Here is a 27989-nt window from a genome sequence, read left to right as displayed (position 1 = left end):
TATGGAAGAAACAATCTCAAAAATGCCATTTTCGATGATAACATTTTAGATACAAAAACTGTGTTTTTTAGAGAATACACCCTTTTATGGGCGTTGGATGCAAACCAATTTTTATCCTATAAAGTAGTACGTAATATGCTAATGATGAGAGGAAAAATCATCAAAATGTAAGTGGTGGAACATTTTCAAATGTTGGGTTGAATTAGCCTATGGTTGAATTGCCGATTTTCGACTTTCTTTAGATAATTAACAAAAAAACGAGAGTATTTCCTCGGTATGTTGAGAATATGTACACAGATATGAAAAAAAGTGAGAGAAACACTTTTTCATAAAAAATCCAAGATGGCTACTTCGCAAGTCCCCGTGGTTAAAGACATTGGCTGACAAATAGACAGAACGACAAACAAAACGTGTTCCTTATGATTTTGGTTGGTTTTCGCATTTACGGGATTGTTCATAGCTACCGGCGATTGTATAATACCTATATTTATAAGTTTGGTTAGTCACATGGTAACGGGGATATTTCATATCGAGCCCCAAACATACTTTCGACATATGCACTCTGTTGCCGCATGAAAAACTATTTCAAGTTTTGTCGAAATTTCTTTACCTGTGGTTGTAATGGTCGAGGGTTTTCCAGCGTCCTGTAATACCCAAGGTAGTACAAGATACTGGAGATGTGCGCACACATTCTCATCGTTCTCTCTCCAACTGGGCACTGGCAGTAGTAGTCCTTTATTGGGGCCTCAACATCGGGTGAGACGGTGAACCGTATCCAAACGTTATATTTCGTTTGGCTTTGTGTCGAGAATGTATTTGACATCGGAGAAGGTCTGGGGAGTGCTGGTAAAGCCACACCTCATAGTCGCCGTCATCACTTAAATGTTCGGCGATGTAACCAGGAGCCAGAGATATCTGATACGTTCCACACGTAATGGTTCTCAAGTAATCAAGATCGAGACGGGAAAACAGTACTTTTTTTTTTTTTTTTTTACACATCATAAAACTGTCATGAAAATATCCGCTCTGATATTCAATATAACAGTTTGTATATAAGCTATATAATAGGGTTTCAGACAAGGTTGTTACTAACTTCCCCTTTTCTTTCAATTTACAACCACATTCAGGCGGCGATATGAGAACGTTCCACCACATGGAATTAGCTGATTTTGGGTACACATATGAAACAAGTAAAGCTCTATCCGATTTTCTGATGGAAATATCCATCCAAAACTATATAACGGGAGAAAATTGCAAATTTATGGCATTTTTCTTCATAATTGTGTCTCTGCAAGTGCATTTTCATCCGAGAATATTTTTTTTATGTTTTATGAATAAACACGATGTTTTGGAAATATTTATCAAAAGAAATTTATACTATGTTGCGAATTACAATTTCGAGATAACCTTCTTTTATTTACGAACTTATGTCTTTGATGCTGGAATTGACAACTTTATAAACATACATTTTCACTAAAATTATGAAATCTGGGTGTCGGAAAGGTGTAAAATTATTTTTCGGAAAAGAAAAAAGCAGTAGTTGAGCTAGATAAGAAATTATACGGGGGCAGGCTCCTATGGAGAATTAACGTTACTGGAAACAGGCCCTTTGTTCCCCCTTCATTTTGTCCGTTTTTGCCCGTTAGCCTATATGGTATTACGGAATTTATAGGAATTGCCTTTGTAAATGGAAGCTAAAATTAGACAAAGATAATCTATTTTATCATGTGTATATCGTTTATTAGTAATAAAATATAATAACAGGAACGTATATAACAGATATACGTCCCTGATAATACAGAGTCCGTTACGGCACGTTCCTGTAAATCGATTTGGCTTTATTTGAGTATATGTGGGTAAGATTTGGGTACATTTGAGTAGATTTTAGGTATATTTGGGTAAGATTTGGCTTTATTTGAGCATATTTGTGAAAGATTGGGGTGTATTGGGGTATATTTGGGTGTATTTGGGTACATTTGGGTGTATTTGGGTAAATCGTCGCGCCCTTGTATTTACACTATACAAGACCCCTAGAGACATTCTTACATACATGCTAAGGTATGTATGAAGGTGTATTTACTTAAATTTATTTCTAATCATAATTACCGATCTCAGCCTGAAAAAGTAATTTTAGACATGTATATATTAACTATCTTGGTTGTAGATTATGATGATGGTAGTGGTGGTGGTGGTGAGGGGGTGGGGATGTTAACAATTTATAGGGCTAAATGAGATATGTTTTTTTTTAAACTAAACTTTGATGTGTTGCAAAGTCAGTATATTTATGTCTTCTCCACCATCTACATAGAGATGATGGCAAATTTGTTGACCTCCTGTTCTTCACATACAAAACAGATCATTCATCAATATTAAGTATACACCACACACATACAAAACAAACCACATGCATACTAGTATTAGATATACACCACACATACCATACTAACCACACATACTAGTAATAAATATACATCATACATACATACAATAAAAATCATACATACATACTTGTATTAGCAATGTATCACACATACAGTACAAACCACCAATAGAACTGATTAAAACTAATACATGTGTGTATTTTGTACCAGACCTCACATCTTCTGAACAGGATTAAGTTATTTATCCAGCATAACAAAATAATAGAAGAATTATGATTGTATATGTACGTTTTACACATGCTCTGTATCACCTTGCATTCATGATTTAACCCATAATCAGTAGACATACATCCCTCATAATTTATAATCACTTATAGGGTATATAGAAACAAGTTTACAAACATTTACATACATTTGTGTTGTGCTTATGTGTGTGTGTGTGTGTGTGTGTGTGTGTGTGTGTGTGAGAGAGAGAGAGAGAGAGAGAGAGAGAGAGAGAGAGAGAGAGAGAGGGGGGGGGGGGGGGGGGGGGGGGGGGGTGGGTGGGTGGGTAGGGACAAATAACTGATAATGCAACAAGTTTGTTAAACTTTTCCTTAGAGTTATCTCCCTTACTAATTGTAATAAATCTTTGTACATTTTAGTATTTTATGATTGTGTTCACTAAGGCATTGATATTAAGGGAGTTATGGAAAGAGTGCATTATATATATATATTTGATAACTATTAATATTTCAGTATCAATTTTACTATTTAAATTTTGTGTTAAGAAACCAAATAAGTAGGATGCTTTATTAAAGTTAAATAGGATAAGTGCACGTAACAGAACTTCAAAGCTACTAAGAAGATTTTGAACCTCTTTGCATCCCATAAACTGTGAGTTATAGTTTCAATCACAGAGTTGCATAGAGTTTTAAAAAGAAAAGAATGTGATGATTAATTCTAAACTGGAACCATTGGAACTTTGTATTTGTCGATATCAGAAACGGTAGCTTAAAAATTTGGGTCCCATGTAGAATCACTAAAATCGAAGACTTCATTCCTTTTTTTCTGACCTTATGGGATAACCTTGCTCTTTATTAAAATATAACAAAAATATTTCGAACCTTTAGGCTGTCTAAAGAAAGGTTCCAAGTTTAAGGGGATAAAAGGATATTCTAATTTTATTTTAGGAAAATCTGGATCAGGGTTAAAATGCTTTACAGAGAACACTATGATACTGAAGAAAATTAGTCTGTATATGGTAGATTTGAGTGAATTCCTGAAAAGAATAGAATGTTCCAGAACTAATATTTTTTATCCGATCATTCACAACAATGACATCCTTTCCTAGGCAGTCCTTAATAAAAATTGATTTTTTATCAATAGTTATTTGATTGTTGAACCATATAGGGCTTTTCAGGAATACTTCATTTTTATTTGTTCTGTTGTCATTAGCATAAAGTAGACTTTTATATGCTTTAAAAACATCCTTCCAAAACTTGTTTTTACATTTATTTTGACAGCGTTGTATGCATTCAGTACCATAATTGGCCATCAGGTCTGAGGTTACATGTGTTTTTAGAATTACTCTGCACTTTGAAGTAGACTTCTAATCCATCCTAGCTTAAGGGAATCGATAAAGGCTCTAACATTAGCCATTTTTAAACCATCAATGTAATCCTTTTTAACAACTTCTCTTCTTACTAATTTGTCAGCTTTACTGTTCCAAAGAAATTCATATTGAAATGAGTTTAATTTAGAGAGAAACTTGTCAAGTATGCATGTATATAATTATCCTGACACTGTTGTCATTATTAACAGCGATGATGAGTAAAATATATACACAGATATAGATCTATCAGTAATTAAAGTCTGGGGTAAATAACAATACAAAGCCAGAAATAGGTAAACAAAAACAAGTTTATTGACAAACAATCATTTGATCTGTTTCACAAGCCTGTTATGCATTATCATTTGCATGGACTTTTCAGTGTTTATGTAATGAAGCAAGGGCCAATTATATAAATGGTATATACATTTTTATATAATGTATACAGAGAGTAGACAGCAGATTTATCACAAATATGTCCCACATTCACCCCAAGCACCTACCACAAACAGGTAAACTCACACAATTAAGTTTTATTCTCTCTACTGCCAAGTCATATAACATCTGACATTATCACTTTACACCAGGAAGTCACATTATCACTAGTCTGTTTATTTGGAATACCATTCATGATGACTGTGCTATGAGGTAAAATGATACAATTATACGACTTCAATGATGATGAAATATTTCTAAGTCATGTGCTGTCTACATTACATACAGGACTGCAATGTACTACAATACATACAGATCAGATTTAATTCAGACTACAAGTCACATACACTTGGCTACAATACACATACTTCTGGCTACAGGTCACTTGCATCTGGCTACAAGTCACATATACCTGGCTACAAGTCACATACTTCTGGCTACAAGTCACTTACATCTGTCTACAAGTCACATACACTTCGCTACATGTTACATACACTGGGCTAAAAAGTCACATACACCTGGCTACAAGTCACATACACCTGGCTACAAGTCACATACACTTGGCTACAAGTCACATACACCTGGCTACAAGTCACATACACTTGGCTACAAGTCACATACACTTGGCTACAAGTCACTTGCATCTGGCTACAAGTCACATACACCTGGCTACAAGTCACATACTTCTGGTTACAAGTCACTTACATCTGGCTACAAGTCACATACACCTGTATACAAGTCACATACACTTGGCTACAAGTCACATACATCTGGCTACAAGTCACATACACTTGTCTACAAGTCACATACATCTGGCTACAAGTCACATACACCTGGCTACATACACTTGGCTATAAGTCCCATACACCAGGGCTAAAAGACACATACACCTGGCAACAAACACATACACATGGCTATATGTCTCATACATCATAATATAAGTCACATACATCTAGCTAAAAACACATACACTTGGCTATATGTTGCATACATTTGGCTATTAAGTCATGTACACCTGGCTCCAAGACATGTACACCTGGCTCCAAGACATGTACATTTGGCTCCAAGACATGTACACCTGGCTCCAAGACATTGACACCTGGCTCCAAGACATGTACATTTGGCTCCAAGACATGTACACCTGGCTCCAAGACATGTAAACCTGGCTCCAAGACATGTACACCTGGCTCCAAGACATAGACACCTGGCTCCAAGACATGTACATTTGGCTCCAAGACATGTACACCTGGCTCCAAGACATGTACATTTGGCTCCAAGACATTACATTTGGCTCCAAGACATGTACACCTGGCTCCAAGACATGTACACCTTGCTCCAAGACATGTACACCTGGCAACAAGTCACATGATTTCAATCCTAATTACATTAAAGCTACACATGTATTGTGATGTGTAACTGTATAATCTCAATGGCAAATCATTCATCAAATTAACATTTAGAAGTCAATTTTAACAAACAAGTGTAAAACAACAAATGATAGACAAAGGCAATTTAGCATTTTAATTAGCAGGTTTCAGTCTGAATATCAATAAAATGGACACTGAAATAAATTTAAAATTCCAGGGTTCAACTAATAAATTTCAAGCATTTTCACTATTCGAAGTCAAGTTTTCAGAAAATGAAAACCTAGAAAATTTCTGCAGGACACAAATGTCTCACCCTAGTGCATATAAAGTATCATTGTTTAATGAATTTCCAGAAGATGGTCAATGTGACCTTTGACTCTTTAACCTTGAGCAATGACCACCTTAATATAATTAGGTGTAGAACATGATGTTATGACATTGTGGGACAAATAAAATACAAATTTGCTAAGATTTCCTCATTACATGATATTTCATTGATTTGGAAAAGGTTGAAATTTCATAGAAATAGATTAAAAAAAAGGGAAAAGGCATAAAAGAAGGCTCCATATTTTCACTTTTCCACTTCATAAATTGTGTATTTTGCAGTTATGCAGCATGGATTTCAAACAAATAGTAACATAGAATCAATAAATTAAATTCCATTGTACTATTTAAATTTTATAAACAAAAGAAGTGTTGAAGGGGTCCTTTAGGATGTAATGAAATGTATGCACTTTCTAATTTTCTATCTATGCAGTTCATTCAAGCTCTTATCTAGAAATATTTAAGTTCCAGCACATTTCAGTATCATTTTCCCAGCATTTTTGTAATTCTGGCACTTTTTTGGAACACACAGATTGCAAAACTTTCAAAGCCCATCTTAATTTCAGTACATTTCATGGGTCTCCTTTTTCTTATAATACTGTACTGTAAACTGGATTTCACATATCAGATATCAAGTAAGAGAACTTGGTTTACAAATTAAAGTTAAAAACCACTTACACCTGTATCAGACTTATCATTCTTCTGGATTTAAACCTTTTACTGAACCAAAAGGGTCTTAGCACCGAAAAAGAGATGTGATCATCAAGTGAAGAAAGCAATACAATGTGAACATTACCCAATGCTCCTTCAGTTGGTTCAGATATATAAACAAAGTACTGTGTTGGTACAATGAACAGACAAACATGCCAATATTCTTAATTCATAACACATTTTCCTTCACAAAGAATTTCTCTCACACTTCAGCGGTTTGAAAACCTACATACACTTTTCGATTTATAATGTTTAAATGTTTTGTATGAACAATTAGTGTTCTGAATAAAACTATTATTCTGAATTTTTTGAGATCACAAAAGTCCTCTATTTTTTCTTGTTTGTATTGGGAAGCTGGGGGTGGGAGCTGCCTATGTGCTCAAGGAGTTGAGGAAGCTTGTCATGTCATACTCTGTGTCATATTGATCCTCATCCCAAAGGTCACCCAAATTTTCCAGCATAGAGGAAACCGTTTCCTTTTTGGAAGAACCAGCTTCTGCTTGGTTTGTGCCTGATGCACTTTGACCCTTCTTCTCATCATCCAATGAGAAAAGGTCTAACAACTGGTCTGTTCCCATCGTTTGTAAACTGGAATTCTCTTGGCTGATCACAGTGTTGGCAATAGTCATTTTGAACTTCTGTAACCTGTGGTTGAATGGAGAAAAGTTGATGATCAGAAAGATATAACTGCATTTACAATCATACAATGTATTTGATATAAAACCTGTAAAAATGGACAGTACCATTTGGTCTCTTTATTATCCACATCATCATTGAGGATTATTTTCCAGGACAAAGCAAAAATCTATTCAAATTTTAGATCAGAAAGCAGGTAGTAAATAGAAGAAAAGTGCAGGCTGTGTTACATTGGTTGAACATGAAAAAAAACATACTTTAAACATATCTTACCCCATGATTTTCTCTTCTAGTGTTCCACGGGTCACCAGACGGTAAACATTTACAACTTTCTTCTGTCCAATCCTGTGCGCTCTGTCCATTGCCTGTTGATTCAGATTTCAATTAATACGTTTTATTGGAGCATTCCAATCCAAGTCTTTACCGGCAGTGTACCACAGAAGGAAACTATAATTATATCATGTATTGTTATTGCAACAATTGTGAAACAAGTTACATCAACTTATATTTCATAAAATATATGTTGTACTTTCCAAGTGCAATAGTACCCACTTTTCTCTGGCAATAAGTCTATGTCTGATTATGAGCCCACCCACCAACAAATGCTATCACATTGTCTAGTAATAAGCCCATCCCGTCTTCTAGCCAGAGTCAACATTCAGACCACCTATTGTGCAATAAGTATGTTTTATGAAGTAAATAATTGTTGTTGACCTCCATCATCAATCTTTTTTTTTATACCTGCATTAAGTTATAAGGATAGGTACAAGGTGGATACATACTCCACGCTAAAACTTATCTATCAGGTAAACAGTGCACAAAATTGTTGCTTGTTTCCATAAACAAGGGACATTCCACATAGGACTTTTAATTCATCAAAATATTCTCATATCTAGACACTTCTCTGAAGCTAAGATTGTTGTTGTACAGAAAATTTGTTCTCCAAGTGCTGAAACAGACTGTACAGCACAATTCCTTTAACCACCAGTGAGTGTTTTTGGGAATATATCTTCTTTAACCATTAAGATGACTTGTAACTGCGTCCGTATTCAGACTTTACACCTAGATGATCACTGTTATCTACAAAAGCACTACCTGTAGGTCCTTCATTGGATTCCAGTCATGTTCCACAAATATCACGGTGTCAGCTCCGGTCAGATTCAGACCGAGACCACCGACATGTGTGGTCAACAGGAGCAGGTCTATTGACGGGTCATTGTTAAATCTGAAACCACATATCAATGTCCATTCAACAAAACCACTGGTCAACAACAACATAAAATATGAAAATAATTGTATCAAATTATATTGTTATCTCTTTCCTTTTTGACAGGTACAAGCCTTACAATAATATTCCACTTATCATATCAGATACTCCAATATACTGTTGCTTTAAACAGATGTTCATAATTTATTTGACTAGGGTGACAACATCTCAATAGAGCATGGTCTACACCATTCTGTATGTACATGTATGAAGGCTGAAAATGGATATCATAAAAACTAAATCATTGCATTCAAACGCAATATTATTATCTGTCAATGAAATGTTATGATCAAACAGAATATTTATGTACAGAAACACTATTATAATAAATGTACTAAAACAAATATGACTACATGAGGAGAAACATTAATTTATATGATCTCCAAATACTAAAAGGGATGAAATAACAGAATATTTATGTACAGAAACACTATTATAATAAATGTACTAAAACAAATATGACTACATGAGGAGAAACATTAATTTATATGATCTCCAAATACTAAAAGGGATGAAATAATCATTGATTTATGATGTCCATTCACTGTAAATTTGTTTGAGTTTTATATTTTGTAAACATATTATCTTCCTTTTATGACTCAAATCATAATAGTTTTAACTGTCTGTAGGTCATCAAATCTTTATTTTTTTACACGTGCTTCATAAATAGATCTTACAAATATTGGAATTACCTTGATAAATGACCTTTTCCGGTTTTCCTTTAAATACATTTCAATCAGAATTTTGATAAAAAACAAGGTTGTTTACAAAATTTAGTTTACTAAGACATTTAAGATAACAGAAATATTTGTACATGTGGATGATATCAAATCTCACCTATTGACAATATTATGCCGTGAGCCTGCTGGAATGCTTCCATCAAGTCGCAAGTATGTAACACCAGGCATATGTGTTCTGAAATTTGAATGACCATGTTAAATATTAACAGACAAGCACCTATATGGAGAGAGGGCTAGATAAGTAAATACAGCACAACAGCACAGCGTCTAGATATGGTTATTATCTAATAACATAGAAAAAAAGGATATCTTTCTTATTGCTTACATTTTTACCTTAGATCTGGATTTCAGGAGAACACCTTCAATCGTGGTTTCTTTAATTAAGTACAAACACAAAGCTTATATTAATATTTATTTGAACTTGGTGAATTTCACTTTTATTACATACTTTGCTGAATGATATGAAAAATGGAAAGTAAAGTGTTATTGAAATGTGAGTTTCACTTAGTCTAGTAAAAGTAAAACAGCAATATCATTTAAATCAGTGACAAAGTTTCCTAGTCCTAACTCCTTTACTTACATGACATATAGATATACATATCTACTTAATCAATGACAAACATTAGCAAACCTCAGCAAGTCTTTCTCTACAATGTTCAGCATGCCCTTGAGCTGACAGAAGAGCAAGACTCGATGCTGATTGACCACAGGAAGATTGCTGGTCACCTGCTGCTGACCAGGTACATGCATGGACTGGTCAACACCAATTCCGCAGTCCATTAGGAGTTGTCTGCAAGGACAACAAAAAATAGCAAACAGCTGACATATTGATTGAATTTCGAATTTTTATTTCTTGCTAATGCATTCCTTCACTCCTCAATCTTTTTCAAAACACTTCATTTACACCTGAATGTGTAGTTGGAATATTTTGCTACATTGATTACTTTTGGGAAGTATGAAAAGAGAGAGTTATATTGTAGCTATTGATTATTGTGTAAAGATGCCTTTAAGAATGAGCAGCATAATGTATGGTTTATATATATTGTTTAAAAAAACAGTGCTTTCCTACCTAGTCCTGCCTCATCTCTCTCGACAGTTTCAAGTATTTACTTTAATATTTCATTGACAACACACACCAAGTGTCACCAGTGAGTCATTCACTGGTGATGGTTGGTGTTTGTTGTGATTGAAACTTACCTGGATTAATGTTGATTTTTTATTTCATCATCCTGCAATCTTTCGGTATCCACATCCAATGTGCAGTGCCCAGTTATCAACCATCTCATTCTAAACCGACATTGGCTCGACCTTTTTTTGTTTACATTAATATTTGCTAATTTTAGCGACAGCTTACATAAAGACAGCTTTCCCATTTTACTTCAAGCAGCAATAATTTGTTTTCAGGCACTGGAGCATTAAACTATGGCAAACAATCATAATCAGCAAATTCAATCCAAAATCAGAAAATCTCAAACAAACCCTTACCTGAGAGCATTGAGTTTTGGAGCATGCAGTATATCCCTGAGGTTGGTATTCTGTTTCTTGAGCTGTGATGTTATCTGTTCGTACTTAGGATGGGCCGGGGTCAACACAAGAGATGGATGGTTACACACTTTACGCAGATACTGTAACGCCTGAAGTTTTTATGAACAGACACAGTGACAGATCAAGCTGACTGTTGACTTTCATGTCATATGATTATATGTTTTTTCTTTCCAAAAAGAAAAAAAAGAAAACAGTAATGGCAGTTGTACATAATTCTTTCTATGCATATCATACACATATAACAATATCTATATCCATTTAGATTAATTCTTTGCAACAATTCATCAACAATTTTGAACATTTTTTGGCACAACACTGATCAAATCAAACCTTTTTTCCTGTGAAAACCCAAGGTGACAAAAGATTTTTCTCTATATGACAACACTGTATTCCTTGACCCATCACAAAACCACGAACTGATCCTCTCAAATAAGGCAACACATACCTGGAATACATGTGTACTGCCTTTGGTAGGTACTTTCTTCTCTGGAGATTCTGACTTCAGTGATGTGACCATATCTTCAACACCCTTCTTAGCCTGAGACTTGGCAAAGTCTTCATACAACTCAACCTGGTAGTAATATAATGTCAATACTGCTGTTTATACTGAAAAATTGTATGTATATAATTTCTTATACAGTTTTGCTCAAAACATCAAAATTTGTAAACCTTGCCATCAATATGTCTATGACTAAATTCCAATTTTTGAAAATTTGAACAGGATGAAACGGAAATTTACACAAGATCTTATACTGGTGAACATTGCTGTCATTAGGAACGGTGAAAATTGTCATAAAATAATACACAATGTACTAAATAACATCCATTCCTGAAAGTAAGCCCTTCATATCTTTCACTGTTTAGTCAACTAAACAACAAAAACAGTATCTTTGTCCTGTAGTAATCCATCCTTATTTTGAATTAAAAGCAAATGTGCTTTTATTATAGCACCCTGGTTTATATCCTTTACATCCTATTTCACAATGAGGCAGGTTTGAGTGGTGAAAGAAAGCTGGAATTCCCACAGAAAATGTCTTACCTGGGGCTAGTACTGGACAACAGTCCCACATAGACCTTGAACCCATGGCCAAGAGGTGGAGTACTAATCATAAAGACGTTCAGATGCCTTTGCTACTGAATTATTGAGCAATGAATACAGCAGTGACCTTGACCATACCTGTAATGACCTTGACTCTGTTTCCTGGCAATCAGCCAGCGACATACATGAAGTGACACTGACCCTATTTCCTAGCTACCAGTCAGTGACATAAAGAAGTGACCTTGGGCCTATTTCTTGGCCAACAGCCAATAACATACCTGTAGAGGACTAAGGTCACAATAGTAGTCCTGTATGATCTTAGGTGGCAGGTCCTGTAGGACATCCTCCTTCAATCGTCGTAGGATGAATGGCAAAACTTGACGATGCAGCGACTCCATCGCTAAAGCTCCTGTAATGAAAATGGAAAAATAATGAACTTCTTTTTATGGATGCTTTAAACTATGACGGCATATAATTTTTGTATCAGGAGTGAAGGCCATTCATCTGGTTTGGACTGTAGTAAACAATATTTAACAAGTATATAGCATCTTCATAGGTCTTTGTAGATTGTGTGCTTTCTTGAATTCTTCTTGATATACCACCAGGTGGTGCTACTCACCTGCCTCTTGCTCCTTGGAGGTACTTTTAGCATCTCGACTCTGGAGAATAGGCTTGCCGTACCTTCCTTGAAACTGTTTTTCTGTCCCGAGAAAGCCAGGCATCAAGAAGTCAAAAAGTGACCACAGGTCAAGGACATTGTTTTGGATGGGGGTTCCCGTTAATACAAGACGATGATTACACTGAAGCTGCTTCACAGCCTTTGATAACTGATAAAAATAAAAATCTTCTGTCAGCACTAGACAGATTATATCATAGCAGCTTTACAGCCTGTGACAAAGTTATAAAGGCTTCAAAACTTCAACCAATGGCATACAATCACATTTTCATACAATTTTTTTTTAGATCTTTTATGCTTACCTGTACTCCAGAAAAACATCCATCCCACCCCAAAACTCTTTTTTTTTTTAAAGATAACACCAACTGAATTCAATATTTTTTAGCTGCTTAGAAATTGGAAACAGGAAACCGAACCCTGGATAAAAGTGATTAACTTTGGAGTCCTGATGTAAAGTAGATATTTTACTGAAATAGCCTATTATACTGGAATTGTGACAGAGTATGAATCTTTTACTCTCAACATCATCATATAACTAATGAATATAATACGAAAGATTTATTTTTATATATTTTCTGTGAAAAAGAGACATGCAGATTTTCTGTCATACATGCATTGAGGGACTGCAGTTTTCCATACTGGACTAAAATTGGTTATCATAAATCCAGCTATAGTGTTTCATATCAAATATTAAAGTAAGATGATAATTACAGACTAACATTTATACTAACTTGGCTACGATAGTAATAAACAAGCTCAAAATTTGTTTCTCTCGATATGGTTGGGATAAGATTTCGTCAAAAATTTTTTACTGGTTTGACGGTTTCGTTTTTATTCTTTCTGAAGATGCACACAACCAAGCTAAATGTTTTCATGTTTTTGCCAACGTGCTACTTGTTTAACGTACAGATAAGCCACTGCTACAGGATGGTGATACTAATTAAGAAGCCAACCTTTAATTAGACATTAAATGGAAATTAATTGCCAAAGACCAAATGTCGTTATGATGGACCCATATGCTGTAATTAGCCGTGTGTTATGCACCGTTGACTTTTTACACTGTGTATGTATAGATCAATTTTGTCGGAAGACGTGTCAATGTTTTGACAAAAATTAATAATTTAATTTCGAGACAACGAATGAGTTTTGCCTTGCTTTACAATTCCAGGGACTGAAAAATTGCTTCGACTCAACCAAAATTTGGACTCAATGAAATTCGAGTCAGCTGAACTAAAAGTAAGAAAAGTAAAAAAGACTTGAAAATCATTTCGACTCAAACGGAATTTTGACTCAAGCGATTTTGAAACAATGAGTTTCAACTGTATATTGCAATATTCATATTTAAGGAACTAGGATTTTAAAATATTTTCACAAAATAATATTTCTCACCTTTGTTTTTCCATTTTTGATGATGTGACCTTCATCTAGGATACAGTAGTTCCAGTTGATTGTACTGAAAGGCGGTCAAACAGGTAATTTGAAAAAACCCTGATGGTACAAGCATGTAATTACTACAAAGAATGTTTTTACCTTCACGTGTTACACTTGATTCAGATCAGGCTTTTTGTATTGATGAAGTAACAACTACTTAAAACTGACTACAAATTCATTAAAAACAAAATGAAATGAGCACATCTTGAAGATTTTTCACAACACATAAACAAACCCAGCAAGACAACTTTTTTATTCAAAATATTTTGCCTATATAAGTATAACAGCTGCTGTATCAAATTTGTGTGTTACTTGGAATTAGGTATTACGACATCTGAGGTTGTCTGTAAAGATTGACAATTTACATATACAATAAAATATATGAGGTTTACTCATGAATTTAAAACTTTGACAGTGGTAGGCGAGATCATATGAGATATACACCAGTTGTGGTAGCAGAGTGCACACCTCCATGTATTATTATCTCTTTTGGAAACAGTGGGAAAATAATTAAGGCCTCCATATCAAGCTAATAAATGATTTTCTCATCATATACCTGAAGAATTCAATATCATTGCGGACAACGTCATATGAGGCCACTATCAGATTGTGTTTCTTCACCCTCTTCTGAAGCCTGTCATTAAGAAGAATATTCAGAATATAACACAATATTCTTACATTTACAAACATCATTTATATAGCAAGTCAAAACAATTCGTAAAACACAATTCAGAATCAAACCATTTATCTTGTAATTTTTACAGGGTCTGTATTTTACAGTTGAATCATACTGCAAAATCATTATTTCTTGTGGGTTTTTTTATTTTTGTTGAATTCACGGTACTATGAATCCACAAGTTTCCATGTCCATGAAATGATGAACAGATAGAAGTTGACATGGATTTAGTGCATTATGTGAGCAAGATTTATCCATGATATCAAGAGCCAATGAAAATGCTTGTTTTTGTAAAACATAATTATCCAGTACGTTTACATTTCTCAATGATTGCCTCTAATAATGAAAACAATAAGGCCTAACATCTTTATTGGTACAAAAATCAGAATTAGAGAAACCCTCCTTTCACAAAAGATAGCAGAACAATAATTGAAGACTTATACAATAAAATAAATTTAGTATAACAACATTAATGTTGATCTTGAACCAGTTTGAAACACTCAGCTTGGTTCCTGCTACTCTTAAGTTGGCACCACTTGTTACTGTGATATAGTTATTTAATACAAACCTGACTCGTTCACTTGGAGGCCCTGCATACATCAGAGGATTTAGATACTGCTGGTCCACAAATTTCTGAACCTCGTAAACCCAGTGGCCAATCAGAGTTGGAGGACATATCACTATTGAAGATAATGGAGCACAGTCTGGAATCTTGTTTTTCTGTAAATATAAGGTCAGGTGATCTCTGTACAAAACATAGCTACTTCTAATTCACTCTTGTTTAAGGTTATAACCTACTCTAAAGTCTAAAGATTACCTTAAGGTGACATGCATCTGCTTCCAAAAAGAGTTTCACATTATAGGAATTTTACACTGCTGTTTTCCTCTGTCTAGAAACACTCCAGTCCAGAATAGAGAACATATTGTCGCATTTGAAATATTTACCTACCTGGTAAACAATTAACTTCAGATTATTAAAATATAATTAAAAGAATGTGATGTTATCATGGGATTTCATAATAGGGACCTTGTATTTTTGATCACGAAGGTAGTGGTCACTAGCCAGAATACAGATGGACTGCAGTGTTTTCCCCAGACCCATGTCATCACACAGTATGCCATGCAGAGAGTACTTGTTCAGGAACGCCAGCCAGTTTACACCATCCTTCAAATATTCAAAATCTTAATGAAACTGACATTTCTCTGAATTTTGTCAAATAAAATATTTTCATGGTTTAACAAAAAAATTACTATTTCGTGGACCTTTGATTTTTGTCAATAATTATCGCTCTGTAAATCAGCTTATATTAACTATTCATGGACAAAGAAATTTGGGGATTAAGAGTGCCTACAAAATTGACGAAAATAAATGTCCCACAAAAATTAATGATGTTGTAGTAACTTTGGCTTGATTCAAATATCAGTAAAAGTTCTCAAGGAATAAGTTACTGAAGACAAACTTTTTTAGATTTCTAGATAGATGTGATTACCGTACTCTCCCTGTACCTGTTGGTATTTGCGGAGATCTGCATCTACAGGCACTGAAACTTGGTAACTTTCCACTTTGGAACAATCCATGAGTTGTTCTAAAAATTTCCGCTGCATTTCTTTCTGGGCTGCTAATCTTGGATTCATCTCTGGTGGGTCTGGAATACTTGCCTTCAGAATGAAAAACACAATTACTCTGATACCATATTATATTAGTAAAATAAATGATAAATGTGCATCCAGAAAGACATTTCATCAGCAAGCCATCAGCTTTCTTAGTTTCGTACTACATTTTAGCATGTTAACAACCATCACGTTATTTGATGCCAATCCTAGAATCTAAAGAGCTTGGAAAAAAAAAAAATTTATCTCAGACAATACGGCATGATAGATCCTCTAGTATTCCATGTGACACCTAAATCTTCAGCAATGTTATTGTTTGTAAAAAATGTGATATTTACTTCCAGTGGCAGGAGTCGAATCAGGGAAGCAAAGCTATTGGTAGAAAGAAGACGGACAGCATCATTCTGGTCACTCATACGACCTAGGATTGGGACAACCAGTAGCACTATGTAAGGCAACAGGTCCACTCCCATCTGTTCTATCACATCTGGACACTGGTCAAGGATACAACTCGCCAGTCCAAGCAGGACAAAACACACTTTCTCCCTACACCTCTTTGGTTACTTTGGCAATAGGCCAATCAGACATAAACTATGCTATGAAACAGTTGACCTTTGACCTTTATGATATGTACTTGAATTAAGGTCAAGCGAGCATCACCATTTTTTTTAACTTCGTTTTTTACTATATTATGAGTGTAAGCTACTTCATTTTCTTGAAAATAAAGCCTTGGACAAAACTATATTGGAGAACTGGACAGGTAAATTGACAGTTTTGATAAATCACACAGACAGTTGTTACAATAGATATCTAAAAATAGCAACACTAACATCACCTTTTATCCCAATGGTACAAGTGATAAGTCACCTTCAGTTTTCAAACCTCATTAAAAATGCTAAATATAATCTTATTGTTATATAAAAACCATGAGAAATAAAAAATGCAGAAATGGAATTTCAATTTGCACGAAAGAAATTCATGAATGATAGAAACTAATGCTAAATTCTTCCTCAAGGTTATTATATATTTAGAGAATTCTGGTTAGGATCAGGTAACTTTTATAACAAGAAATATTTGAGAGTACTTTATTGTATGGCAAAAACCTTAAACATCATCCGAGGGATAAAAATTTAGTGGATACCACAACTATACACATGGATCTTTCATCTTTTTATTTGTTGGATTTTATTTTCAAAGAGTATGGCCATGAAAAGAATCAAGTTTCTTGCACAACCAACATTTAATTTTATGCAGTATGTGTTGAGGAAGCCGTGTTGATCTTTCTCCTGCCTTCAACAAACACTTTCCAAAACCCTGTCTTATTTACTTAGGATACGTGATAGAGCTTCTACTGCTCCCTGTCTTTGACATTCCTGGTCTGAGGCTCCAAGGAACGGGATCACACTTTCCACACAAAAGGTCATCAGGTCAGAGGTCATAACCCTTGAGAGAGCCCCAACACAGCGGGCAGCCATGTGCCTCACAGCTGTATAGGAACATTGAAGACATGTCAGTAAATTTGGAAGCTTTTCCACAATCTGAAAAAGAGAGGAGTTAAACTATAATATGACTTGAACAACCTGATGTCGGAACTCTCATACTAGCTTTATTTTATTTATCTATTTATTTTCAAAACTTTTGGAAATAACAACCAAACATACATATAAACAGAGAATATCTTGCACATTTCATATTTAGCTATTCATCAGCCAAAGGTATTTTTTTCTTTGTGACAATTAAGATAATTAATGATTAAAAAGATTTATACTTTTTGTGAGTTAACTTTTCACATTATCTTACAAACCCAGTGAAAAATCTTTGTGACACATTGGCACATTTGGACACTTTTTAACATATTGATACATTGGCACTTTCACCTGTGAGACAAGGGTTGGGTCCAAGGAAGCACACACACATTCAAGCACCTGTAGGCTATGGACAAGCTCCTCAGCTCCATCCTCTTTCAATTCCCAGTGAGAATCTACATCTGTAACAATTATAAATTAAGTCCCCATGTAATAAACCCCACTCTTCAATCCTCTGTGAATTTTTTGAAATCCATACTTGTATATTGCAGAGGAAATGTAAGCACTGCCAGCAACTCATTAACCACCCTGAAAATAGTTCATCCCCAAACCAAACAAGTATTTCCAACTTATATTAATCCCTCTTGTTGACCCAGAGGGAGGAAACAGAAGTTCTTTTGAAAAACCCAAGTGTTAAGGCAGATGACCCCATACCTTTCAGTAGTCGAAACCCCAAATAAATGGGGAGTGTTATGACTGCACCATCTGACCATCCTATCGCTACATCTTAATATCAACTACCACCTGTACTTTATAAATCAACATATACTGTCATTTTTCTCGTAAGTTTAGCATGTAAGAAGAAATATATAACAGAAAATACTCTGATGCTAAATTATAATCATTTGCAGTAGAATTGCTCATGTGTCTTCAAAGACATGAGAGAACTGTAGACTGTGGGAACCCGTGATATTTGATACCCAGACTTCCTTCTGGGGACCTGACACAGCTAATACCAAGTCTCAAATGTGGGTCACTGCGAGAGCTGATACCCAGACTTACCTGTGGGGAGCTGAGAGCTGATACCCAGACTTACATGTGGGTCTCAGAGAGAGCTGATATCCAGACTTACCTCTGGGTCCCTGAGAGAGCTGATACCCAACTTACCTGTGGGTCATTCAGACAGCTGATACCCAGACTTACCCGTGGGTCCCTCAAAGAGCTGATACCCAGACTTACATGTTGGTCCCTGAGAGAACTGATACCCAAACTTACCTGTGGGTCCCTGAGAGAGCGGATACCCAGACTTACCTGTAGGTCTCCGAGAGAGCTGATACCCAGACTTAACTGTGGGTCTCTGAGACAGCTGATACTCAGACTTTCCTGTGGGTCGCTCAGAGAGCTGATACCCAGACTTACCTCTGGGTCCCTGAGAGAGCTGATACCCAGACTTACCTGTGGGTCCCTCAAAGAGCTGATACCAAGACTTACCTGTGGGTTCCTGAGAGACCTGATACCTAGACTTACCTGTGGGTCCCTGAGAGAGCTGATACCCAGACTTACCTGTAGGTCTCTGAGAGAGCTGATACACAGACTTACCTGTGGGTCCCTCAGAGAGCTGATATCCAGAGGGTCACTCAGATAGCTGATACCCAGATTTACCTGTGGGGACCTGAGAGAACTGATACCCAGACTTACCTGTGGGTCCCTGAGAAAACTGATTCCCAGACTTACCTGTGGGTTCCTGAGAGAGCTGATACCAACACTTACCTGTGGGTCCCTGAGAGAGCCGGTACCCAGACTTACCTGTTGGTTCCTGAGAGACCTGATACTCAGACTTACCTGTGGGTCTCTGAGAGAACTGATATCCAGACTTACCTGTGGGTCCATGAGAGGGCTAATACACAGACTTACCTGTGGGTCCCTCAGAGAGCTGATACCAAGACTTACCTGTGGGACCCTGAGAGAACTGACTCCCAGACTTACTTGTAGGTCCCTGAGAGAGCTGATACCAAGACTTACCTGTGGGTCCCTGAGAGAGCTGATACCCAGACTTACCTGTGGGTCACTCAGAGAGCTGATATCCAGACTTACCTGTGGGTTCCTTAGAGAGCTGATACCCAGACTTACATGTGGATCCCTGAGAGAGCCGGTACCCAGACTTACCTGTTGGATCCTGAGAGACCTGATACTCAGATTTACCTGTGGGTCTCTGAGAGAACTGATACCCAGACTTACCTGTGAGTCCCTGAGAGGGCTAATACACAGGCTTACCTGTGGGGACCTGAGAAAGCTGATACCCCGACTTACATGTGGGTCCCTCAGAGAGCTGATACCCAGACTTACATGTGGGTTCCTGAGAGAGCTGATACCAACACTTACCTGTGGGTCCCTGAGAGAACTGACTCCCAGACTTACCTGTAGGTCTCCGAGAGAGCTGATACCAACACTTACCTGTGGGTCCCTGAGAGAACTGACTCCCAGACTTACCTGTAGGTCTCCGAGAGAGTTGATACCCAGACTTACCTGTGGATCCCTCAAAGAGCTGATATCCAGACATACCTGTGGGTTCCTTAGAGAGCTGATACCCAGACTTACATGTGGGTCCCTCGGAGAGCTGATACTCAGACTTACCTGTGGGTCCCTGAGAGAGCTGATACCCAGACTTACATGTGGGTCCCTCAGAGAGCTGATACTCAGACTTACCTGTAGGTCTCCGAGAGAGCTGATACCCAGACTTAACTGTGGGTCTCTGAGACAGCTGATACTCAGACTTTCCTGTGGGTCGCTCAGAGAGCTGATACCCAGACTTACCTCTGGGTCCCTGAGAGAGCTGATACCCAGACTTACCTGTGGGTCCCTCAAAGAGCTGATACCAAGACTTACCTGTGGGTTCCTGAGAGACCTGATACCTAGACTTACCTGTGGGTCCCTGAGAGAGCTGATACCCAGACTTACCTGTAGGTCTCTGAGAGAGCTGATACACAGACTTACCTGTGGGTCCCTCATAGAGCTGATATCCAGACTTACCTGTGGGTCACTCAGATAGCTGATACCCAGATTTACCTGTGGGGACCTGAGAGAACTGATACCCAGACTTACCTGTGGATCCCTGAGAAAACTGATTCCCCGACTTACCTGTGGGTCCCTGAGAGAGCCGGTACCCAGATTTACCTGTTGGTTCCTGAGCGACCTGATACTCAGACTTACCTGTGGGTCTCGGAGAGAGCTGATACCCAGACTTACCTGTGGGTCCCTCAGAGAGCTGATACCCAGACTTACCTGTGGGTCCCTGAGAGAGCTGATACCCAGACTTACATGTGGGTCCCTGAGAGAGCTGATACCCAGACTTACATGTTGGTCCCTGAGAGAACTGATACCCAGACTTACCTGTGGGTCCCTGAGAGAACTGATACCCAGACTTACCTGTGGGGACCTGAGAGAGCTGATACCCAGACTTACCTGTGGGTCTCTGAGAGAGCTGATACTCAGACTTTCCTGTGGGTCGCTCAGAGAGCTGATACCCAGACTTACCTCTGGGTCACTGAGAGAGCTGATACCCAGACTTACCTGTGGGTCCCTCAGGGAGCTGATACCCAGACTTACCTGTGGGTCTCTGAGAAAGCTGATACCAAGACTTACCTGTGGGTTCCTGAGAGACCTGATACCTAGACTTACCTGTGGGTCCCTGAGAGAGCTGATATCCAGACTTACATGTGGGTCCCTGAGAGAGCCGGTACCCAGACTTACCTGTTGGTTCCTGAGAGACCTGATACCCAGACTTACCTGTGGGTCTCTGAGAGAACTGATACCCAGACTTACCTGTGAGTCCCTTAGAGGGCTAATACACAGGCTTACCTGTGGGGACCTGAGAAAGCTGATACCCCGACTTACATGTGGGTCCCTCAGAGAGCTGATACCCAGACTTACATGTGGGTTCCTGAGAGAGCTGATACCAACACTTACCTGTGGGTCCCTGAGAGAACTGACTCCCAGACTTACCTGTAGGTCTCTGAGAGAGCTGATACCAACACTTACCTGTGGGTCCCTGAGAGAACTGACTCCCAGACTTACCTGTAGGTCTCCGAGAGAGCTGATACCAACACTTACCTGTGGGTCTCTGAGAGAGCTGATACCCAGACTTACCTGTGGATCCCTCAAAGAGCTGATATCCAGACTTACCTGTGGGTTCCTGAGAGACCTGATACCTAGACTTACCTGTGGGTCCCTGAGAGAGCTGATACCCAGACTTACCTGTAGGTCTCTGAGAGAGCTGATACACAGACTTACCTGTGGGTCCCTCAGAGAGCTGATATCCAGACTTACCTGTGGGTCACTCAGATAGCTGATACCCAGATTTACCTGTGGGGACCTGAGAGAACTGATACCCAGACTTACCTGTGGGTCTCGGAGAGAAGTGATACCCAGACTTACCTGTGGGTCCATGAGAGGGCTAATACACAGACTTACCTGTGGGTCCCTGAGAGAGCTGATATCCAGACTTACCTGTGGGTCCCTGAGAGAGCTGATACCTAGACTTACCTGTGGGTCCCTGAGAGAGCTGATACCCAGACTTACCTGTAGGTCTCCGAGAGAGCTGATACCCAGACTTAACTGTGGGTCTCTGAGACAGCTGATACTCAGACTTTCCTGTGGGTCGCTCAGAGAGCTGATACCCAGACTTACTTCTGGGTCCCTGAGAGAGCTGATACCCAGACTTACCTGTGGGTCCCTCAGGGAGCTGATACCAAGACTTACCTGTGGGTTCCTGAGAGACCTGATACCTAGACTTACCTGTGGGTCCCTGAGAGAGCTGATACCCAGACTTACCTGTAGGTCTCTGAGAGAGCTGATATCCAGACTTACCTGTGGGTCCACGAGAGGGCTAATACACAGACTTACCTGTGGGTCCCTCAGAGAGCTGATACCCAGACTTACATGTGGGTTCCTGAGAGAGCTGATACCCAGACTTACATGTGGGTCCCTGAGAGAGCTGATACCCAGACTTACCTGTGGGTCCCTGAGAGAGCTGATACCCAGACTTACATGTGGGTCCCTCAGAGAGCTGATACTCAGACTTACCTGTAGGTCTCCGAGAGAGCTGATACCCAGACTTAACTGTGGGTCTCTGAGACAGCTGATACTCAGACTTTCCTGTGGGTCGCTCAGAGAGCTGATACCCAGACTTACATGTGGGTCCCTCAGAGAGCTGATACTCAGACTTACCTGTAGGTCTCCGAGAGAGCTGATACCCAGACTTACTGATACCCAGACTTTCCTGTGTCCCTTAGAGAGCTGATACCCAGACTGAGAGAACTGATACCCAGACTTACCTGTGGGTCCCTGAGAGAACTGATACCCAGACTTACCTGTGGGGACCTGAGAGAGCTGATACCCAGACTTACCTGTGGGTCTCTGAGAGAGCTGATACCCAGACTTACATGTGGGTCCCTGAGATAACTGATACCCAGATTTACATGTGGGTCCCTCAGAGAACTGATACCCAGACTTACCTGTGGGTCCCTGAGAGAGCTGATACCCAGACTTACCTGTGGGTCTCTGAGAGAGCTGATACCCAGACTTACCTGTGGGTCCCAGAGAGAGCTGATACCCAGACTTACCTGTGGGTCCCTCAGACAGCTGATATCCAGACTTACCTGTGGGTCCCTCAGAGAGCTGATACCCAGACTTACATGTGGGTCGCTCAGAGAGCTGATACCAAGACTTACCTGTGGGTCCCTCAGAGAGCTGATACCCAGACTTACCTGTGGGTCCCTCAGAGAGCTGATACCCAGACTTACCTGTGGGTCTCTGAGAGAGCTGATACCCAGACTTACCTGTGGGTCCCAGAGAGAGCTGATACCCAGACTTACATGTGGGTCCCTTAGAGAGCCGATACCCAGACTTACATGTGCGTCCCTGAGAGAGCCGGTACCCAGACTTACCTGTTGGTTCCTGAGAGACCTGATACCCAGACTTACCTGTGGGTCTCTGAGAGAACTGATACCCAGACTTACCTGTGAGTCCCTGAGAGGGCTAATACACAGGCTTACCTGTGGGGACCTGAGAAAGCTGATACCCCGACTTACATGTGGGTCCCTCAGAGAGCTGATACCCAGACTTACATGTGGGTTCCTGAGAGAGCTGATACCAACACTTACCTGTGGGTCCCAGAGAGAGTTGATACCCAGACTTACATGTGGGGACCTGAGAGAGCTGATACCCAGATTTACATGTTGGTTCCTGAGAGAACTGATGCCAAGACTTACCTGTGGGTCCCTGAGAGAGCTGATACCCAGAGTTACCTTGGGTTCCTGAGAGAGCTGATACCCAGACTTACCTGTGGGTCCCTGTGGGTTCCTGAAAGAGCTGATACCCAGACTTACCTGTGGGTCCCTCAGAGAGCTGATACCCAGACTTACCTGTGGGTTCCTGAGAGAGCTGATACCCAGACTTACCTGTGGGTCCCTGTGGGTTCCTGAAAGAGCTGATACCCAGACTTACCTGTGGGTCCCTCAGAGAGCTGATACCCAGACTTACCTGTGGGTCCCTGAGAGACCTGATACCTAGACTTACCTGTGGGTCCCTGAGAGAACTGATTCCATGACTTACCTGTGGGGACCCGAGAAAGAGGTTGAGAGACAGTTTCCCAGAACTGGGGTAGAGAATTTGGTAGTTTGTCTCCTAACTGGCGAGTGATTATGTTGAGGGACAGGTCTGCACCACGTCTCTGGATATTTAACTGTCGCTGGGCCTTGGAAAAATTAAATCCTGGTATGAATTCCTGTGATATATTTGTTACATTCTAACAGTTTCAGAAATTATAATTAAGACACAACTATAATTTTCTAATTATATACACATATAAACACTTGCAATTTTGTATATTCTACTGTAACTTTTGCCTGTGTTGACCAACATCTTTATAATATATGTATAAAAAAAATGAAAATATGATGTACCATACTCTGCTGTGCTATTCTCATTGTCAATTTCAGAGACATTAAATTAACTTAAAACTCTCCAGATGCTAAGTCAAATTAGTCAAGAGTTAGATTATATAACAAAATTCCCTCCATTGAATTGAGTGACTTTTGTTGTGGTTTTTTCCGCAATTTTCCAAAAGCAATCCTTTTGAAAATAACAGACAACAGAGTATTGTGGCAGAACAATAATGTGACCCTGTGTTATTTATCTTGACACTAGGAAATACTTTACGCAGTGCTATGCTGTGCTATAACCAGAAATGCTGTATAGAATTGTTTGTACACTAGTGGAAGTTATTTTTAGAACCAATCAATACTACAGCGACATTTTCAATTGGTTCAGGAAAAGGGTTGGGGTCTGGGGGCTGGTATTTACTACACATATTAGCAGGAATACGGAAAATAATAATTACACATTTTTTTGGGAAATTTTCTCGTTATTTTATTTTTTAAAGGTTATCATACTTGAGCAAATATTTATTCAAGTTCAATACAATTTTACATATTTTGAATTATGTTATGCAGATTTATTTTGTTAATTATTCATTTTAAAAACTTCTTATTCAGTAATTATTATGATCCATACACACAACAAAACAACCCATATAATATCAATTTTTTTGTTCAAATCAAGTAACAGTTTTAGAATTAAAGCATTCATTGATGTGTTGTGTCTGTTCACTAATCAAATATCACATAATATGTACTTGGTCTTTGTCTTGATCAATATTTGTTTTCTTCTGGTCAATATCACAGCATATTAACCAAGTAAGGTCAATATCCCAGCATATTAACCAAGTAAAAAGTCCATAACTGTTCTATCATATAATCAAGAAATATTGAAGAAGCAGACACACCATACCACTCCATCTTTTCAGGTTGTCATGTGATAATAAGAGCCTGGATGTTAGCATATTTCCAGAACTAATTTCTAGTGGTGCCTGATATATCCAGTTTTCCGATATTAACTGGTTTTCTGATTTCAACTGGATGAACCGAAAATATCCAAATAATATCACAAAGGCCACGCTTGAGGGATTCTTCCAATGACAGATGGCATGCAGTCACATTATATGATAATGAACTTTATTTCACTCTTCTTTACAATTGTGCTTAAATATGAAATATGAGAATCCTGACTTAGTCATGGAATCATTTGACGGTCTGGTGCTACTGTAGCACTTTTAAGTGACAACAAGGTCAAGTCAAGGTCAGAGTCACATTAAGGTCAACCTGAACTAAAGGTGAATGAAAATGAAGACATGTTCTAATTTCAACTGGATTGCTTGGAAGCTACAGAACTCAAAACCTATACTTGGTGACAGCCAGATGGAACTAAAGGCCCTGATGAAGTGTTTTACTGACATTTTTAATTTTTGGGGTATTTTACCTCTACTACAGCATGGTAAATAATTCTGAAATGGCTTCACATTTTGTAATGCAGCGTGGGAAGTAATATTGCATAATAAATTGAATACTAAAAAATATTTTGTCAAATGTTTGTGGCAATTTGCTTATTTCTCAAGACAGAAAAAAATTCAAAAGCATACAAAATATTAAACTGGTTCATAAGTTCATGCATTATGTAACCATATGCTAGTACAAGTTATCAAAATTAACCAACTTAATGAAAACTGACTAAACATCATGGACACAACTGTAGTGTCTGAAACTATCCCAAACCTTCATTACCTCAACATTGTCATGTGTAACATCAGCAGGGATATCTACATCAACTTTGACACTAGGGGTACGACGTAGCCACTTCCTTCCATTGTCTGGGACCTGTACAACAGAAACAGTTGTGTTTATTTTGAGAAAAGTTAAAATATACTGCATGTAAGGATGTTTCTTGATCTTATTCTATTTAAGACACATTAACTTCATGATAACTTTCGTCATGAAAATGAACTAAGGACAATTAATTTGTACACCACATGGCTCGAGATTTCAGACAATCTTGGAGAAATCCCTTTCAATATTTGGTGATCTTTAATAACTATAAATATATACTGTCTCTTTTGTGTGACAGATTAAAATGAGAGAAAACTTCAAAACTTCACTCTGAGCTCTGCTTATCATGCTGCACCCATCAGGTTCAGATATGTGAGCTGTTTTGTTTTTTGGTTTGACCAGTTAGACCAGCATTGTTCATTAATGAAATACAGATGGGTCTACTGATCGTAGTTTGCTATCTCACCAGCTTCAACCTGTATTATTAAGTGCAGGTCATCTCAATTTATGAATGAAATCTAGCATTTAAGAACCAGTTTGTCTGCATGAAGAAATTAAATCCAGGTTTGCTAATCTTCATGTAGAGTCTTTACTGTGACACATATTGTACCAAATTACTGTGACACTTATTGTACCAAATTACTGTGACACTTATTGTACCAAATTACTGTGACACTTATTGAACCAAATTACTGTGACACATATTGTACCAAATTACTGTGACAGTTATTGTACCAAATTACTGTGACACTTATTGTACCAAATTACTGTGACACTTATTATACCAAATTACTGTGACAATTGTTGTACCAAATTACCATGAATCTTATTGAACCAAATTACTGTAACACTTATTGTACCAAATTACTGTGACAATCATCATACCAAATAACTGTGACAATTATTTTACCAAATTACTGTGACCATTAAACCAAATTACTGAGACACTTATTGTACCAAATTACTGTGACAATTATAACAAATAACTGTGACAATTATTTTACCAAATAACTGTGACACATATTGAACCTAATTACTGTGACTATTATCGTACCAAATTACTGTGACACTTATTGTACCAAATTACTGTGACAATTACTGTATCAAATTACTGTGACACTTATTGTACCAAATTACTGTGACACTTATTGTACCAAATTACTGTAACACTTATTGAACCAAATTACTGTGACACATATTGTACCAAATTACTATGACAATTACTGTACCAAATTACTGTGACACTTATTGTACCAACTTAGTGTGACACTTATTGTACCAAATTACTGTGACAATTATTGGACCAAATTACT

General features: G+C 38.0%; 1 protein-coding gene across 2 annotated transcripts in view; it reads right to left on the bottom strand.

Moving 5' to 3' along the window:
• Positions 1-4310: 4310 nt before the first annotated feature.
• LOC132550589 (TATA-binding protein-associated factor 172-like) overlaps positions 4311-27989 on the bottom strand; it is a 55655-nt gene continuing 31976 nt past the window's right edge. Inside the window, exons 22-40 of one of the 2 annotated variants that reach the window (XM_060214679.1) lie at positions 26635-26727; positions 24569-24710; positions 18308-18417; positions 17767-17968; positions 16769-16917; positions 16326-16478; positions 15847-15984; positions 15388-15539; positions 14700-14777; positions 14102-14165; positions 12656-12863; positions 12315-12445; positions 11443-11568; positions 10938-11086; positions 10084-10242; positions 9550-9627; positions 8541-8670; positions 7719-7810; positions 4311-7454 (exon numbers count right to left, since the gene is read on the bottom strand). In XM_060214679.1, the coding sequence (XP_060070662.1) occupies positions 7181-7454; positions 7719-7810; positions 8541-8670; positions 9550-9627; positions 10084-10242; positions 10938-11086; positions 11443-11568; positions 12315-12445; positions 12656-12863; positions 14102-14165; positions 14700-14777; positions 15388-15539; positions 15847-15984; positions 16326-16478; positions 16769-16917; positions 17767-17968; positions 18308-18417; positions 24569-24710; positions 26635-26727 (2628 nt within the window). In that variant the 3' untranslated portion in view covers positions 4311-7180. The remainder of the gene's footprint in view (positions 7455-7718; positions 7811-8540; positions 8671-9549; positions 9628-10083; positions 10243-10937; positions 11087-11442; positions 11569-12314; positions 12446-12655; positions 12864-14101; positions 14166-14699; positions 14778-15387; positions 15540-15846; positions 15985-16325; positions 16479-16768; positions 16918-17766; positions 17969-18307; positions 18418-24568; positions 24711-26634; positions 26728-27989) is intronic. The other variant, XM_060214680.1, reaches the window with a different exon arrangement.

This window comes from Ylistrum balloti, unplaced genomic scaffold (assembly GCF_031769215.1).
Source record: "Ylistrum balloti isolate Yb309-2 unplaced genomic scaffold, AGI_CSIRO_Ybal_v1 Utg370130, whole genome shotgun sequence".
In the NCBI taxonomy this organism is placed as follows: domain Eukaryota; kingdom Metazoa; phylum Mollusca; class Bivalvia; order Pectinida; family Pectinidae; genus Ylistrum; species Ylistrum balloti.
The sequence above is the reverse complement of the archived record's forward strand: the minus strand, read 5'-3'. Positions and strand labels throughout refer to the sequence as shown.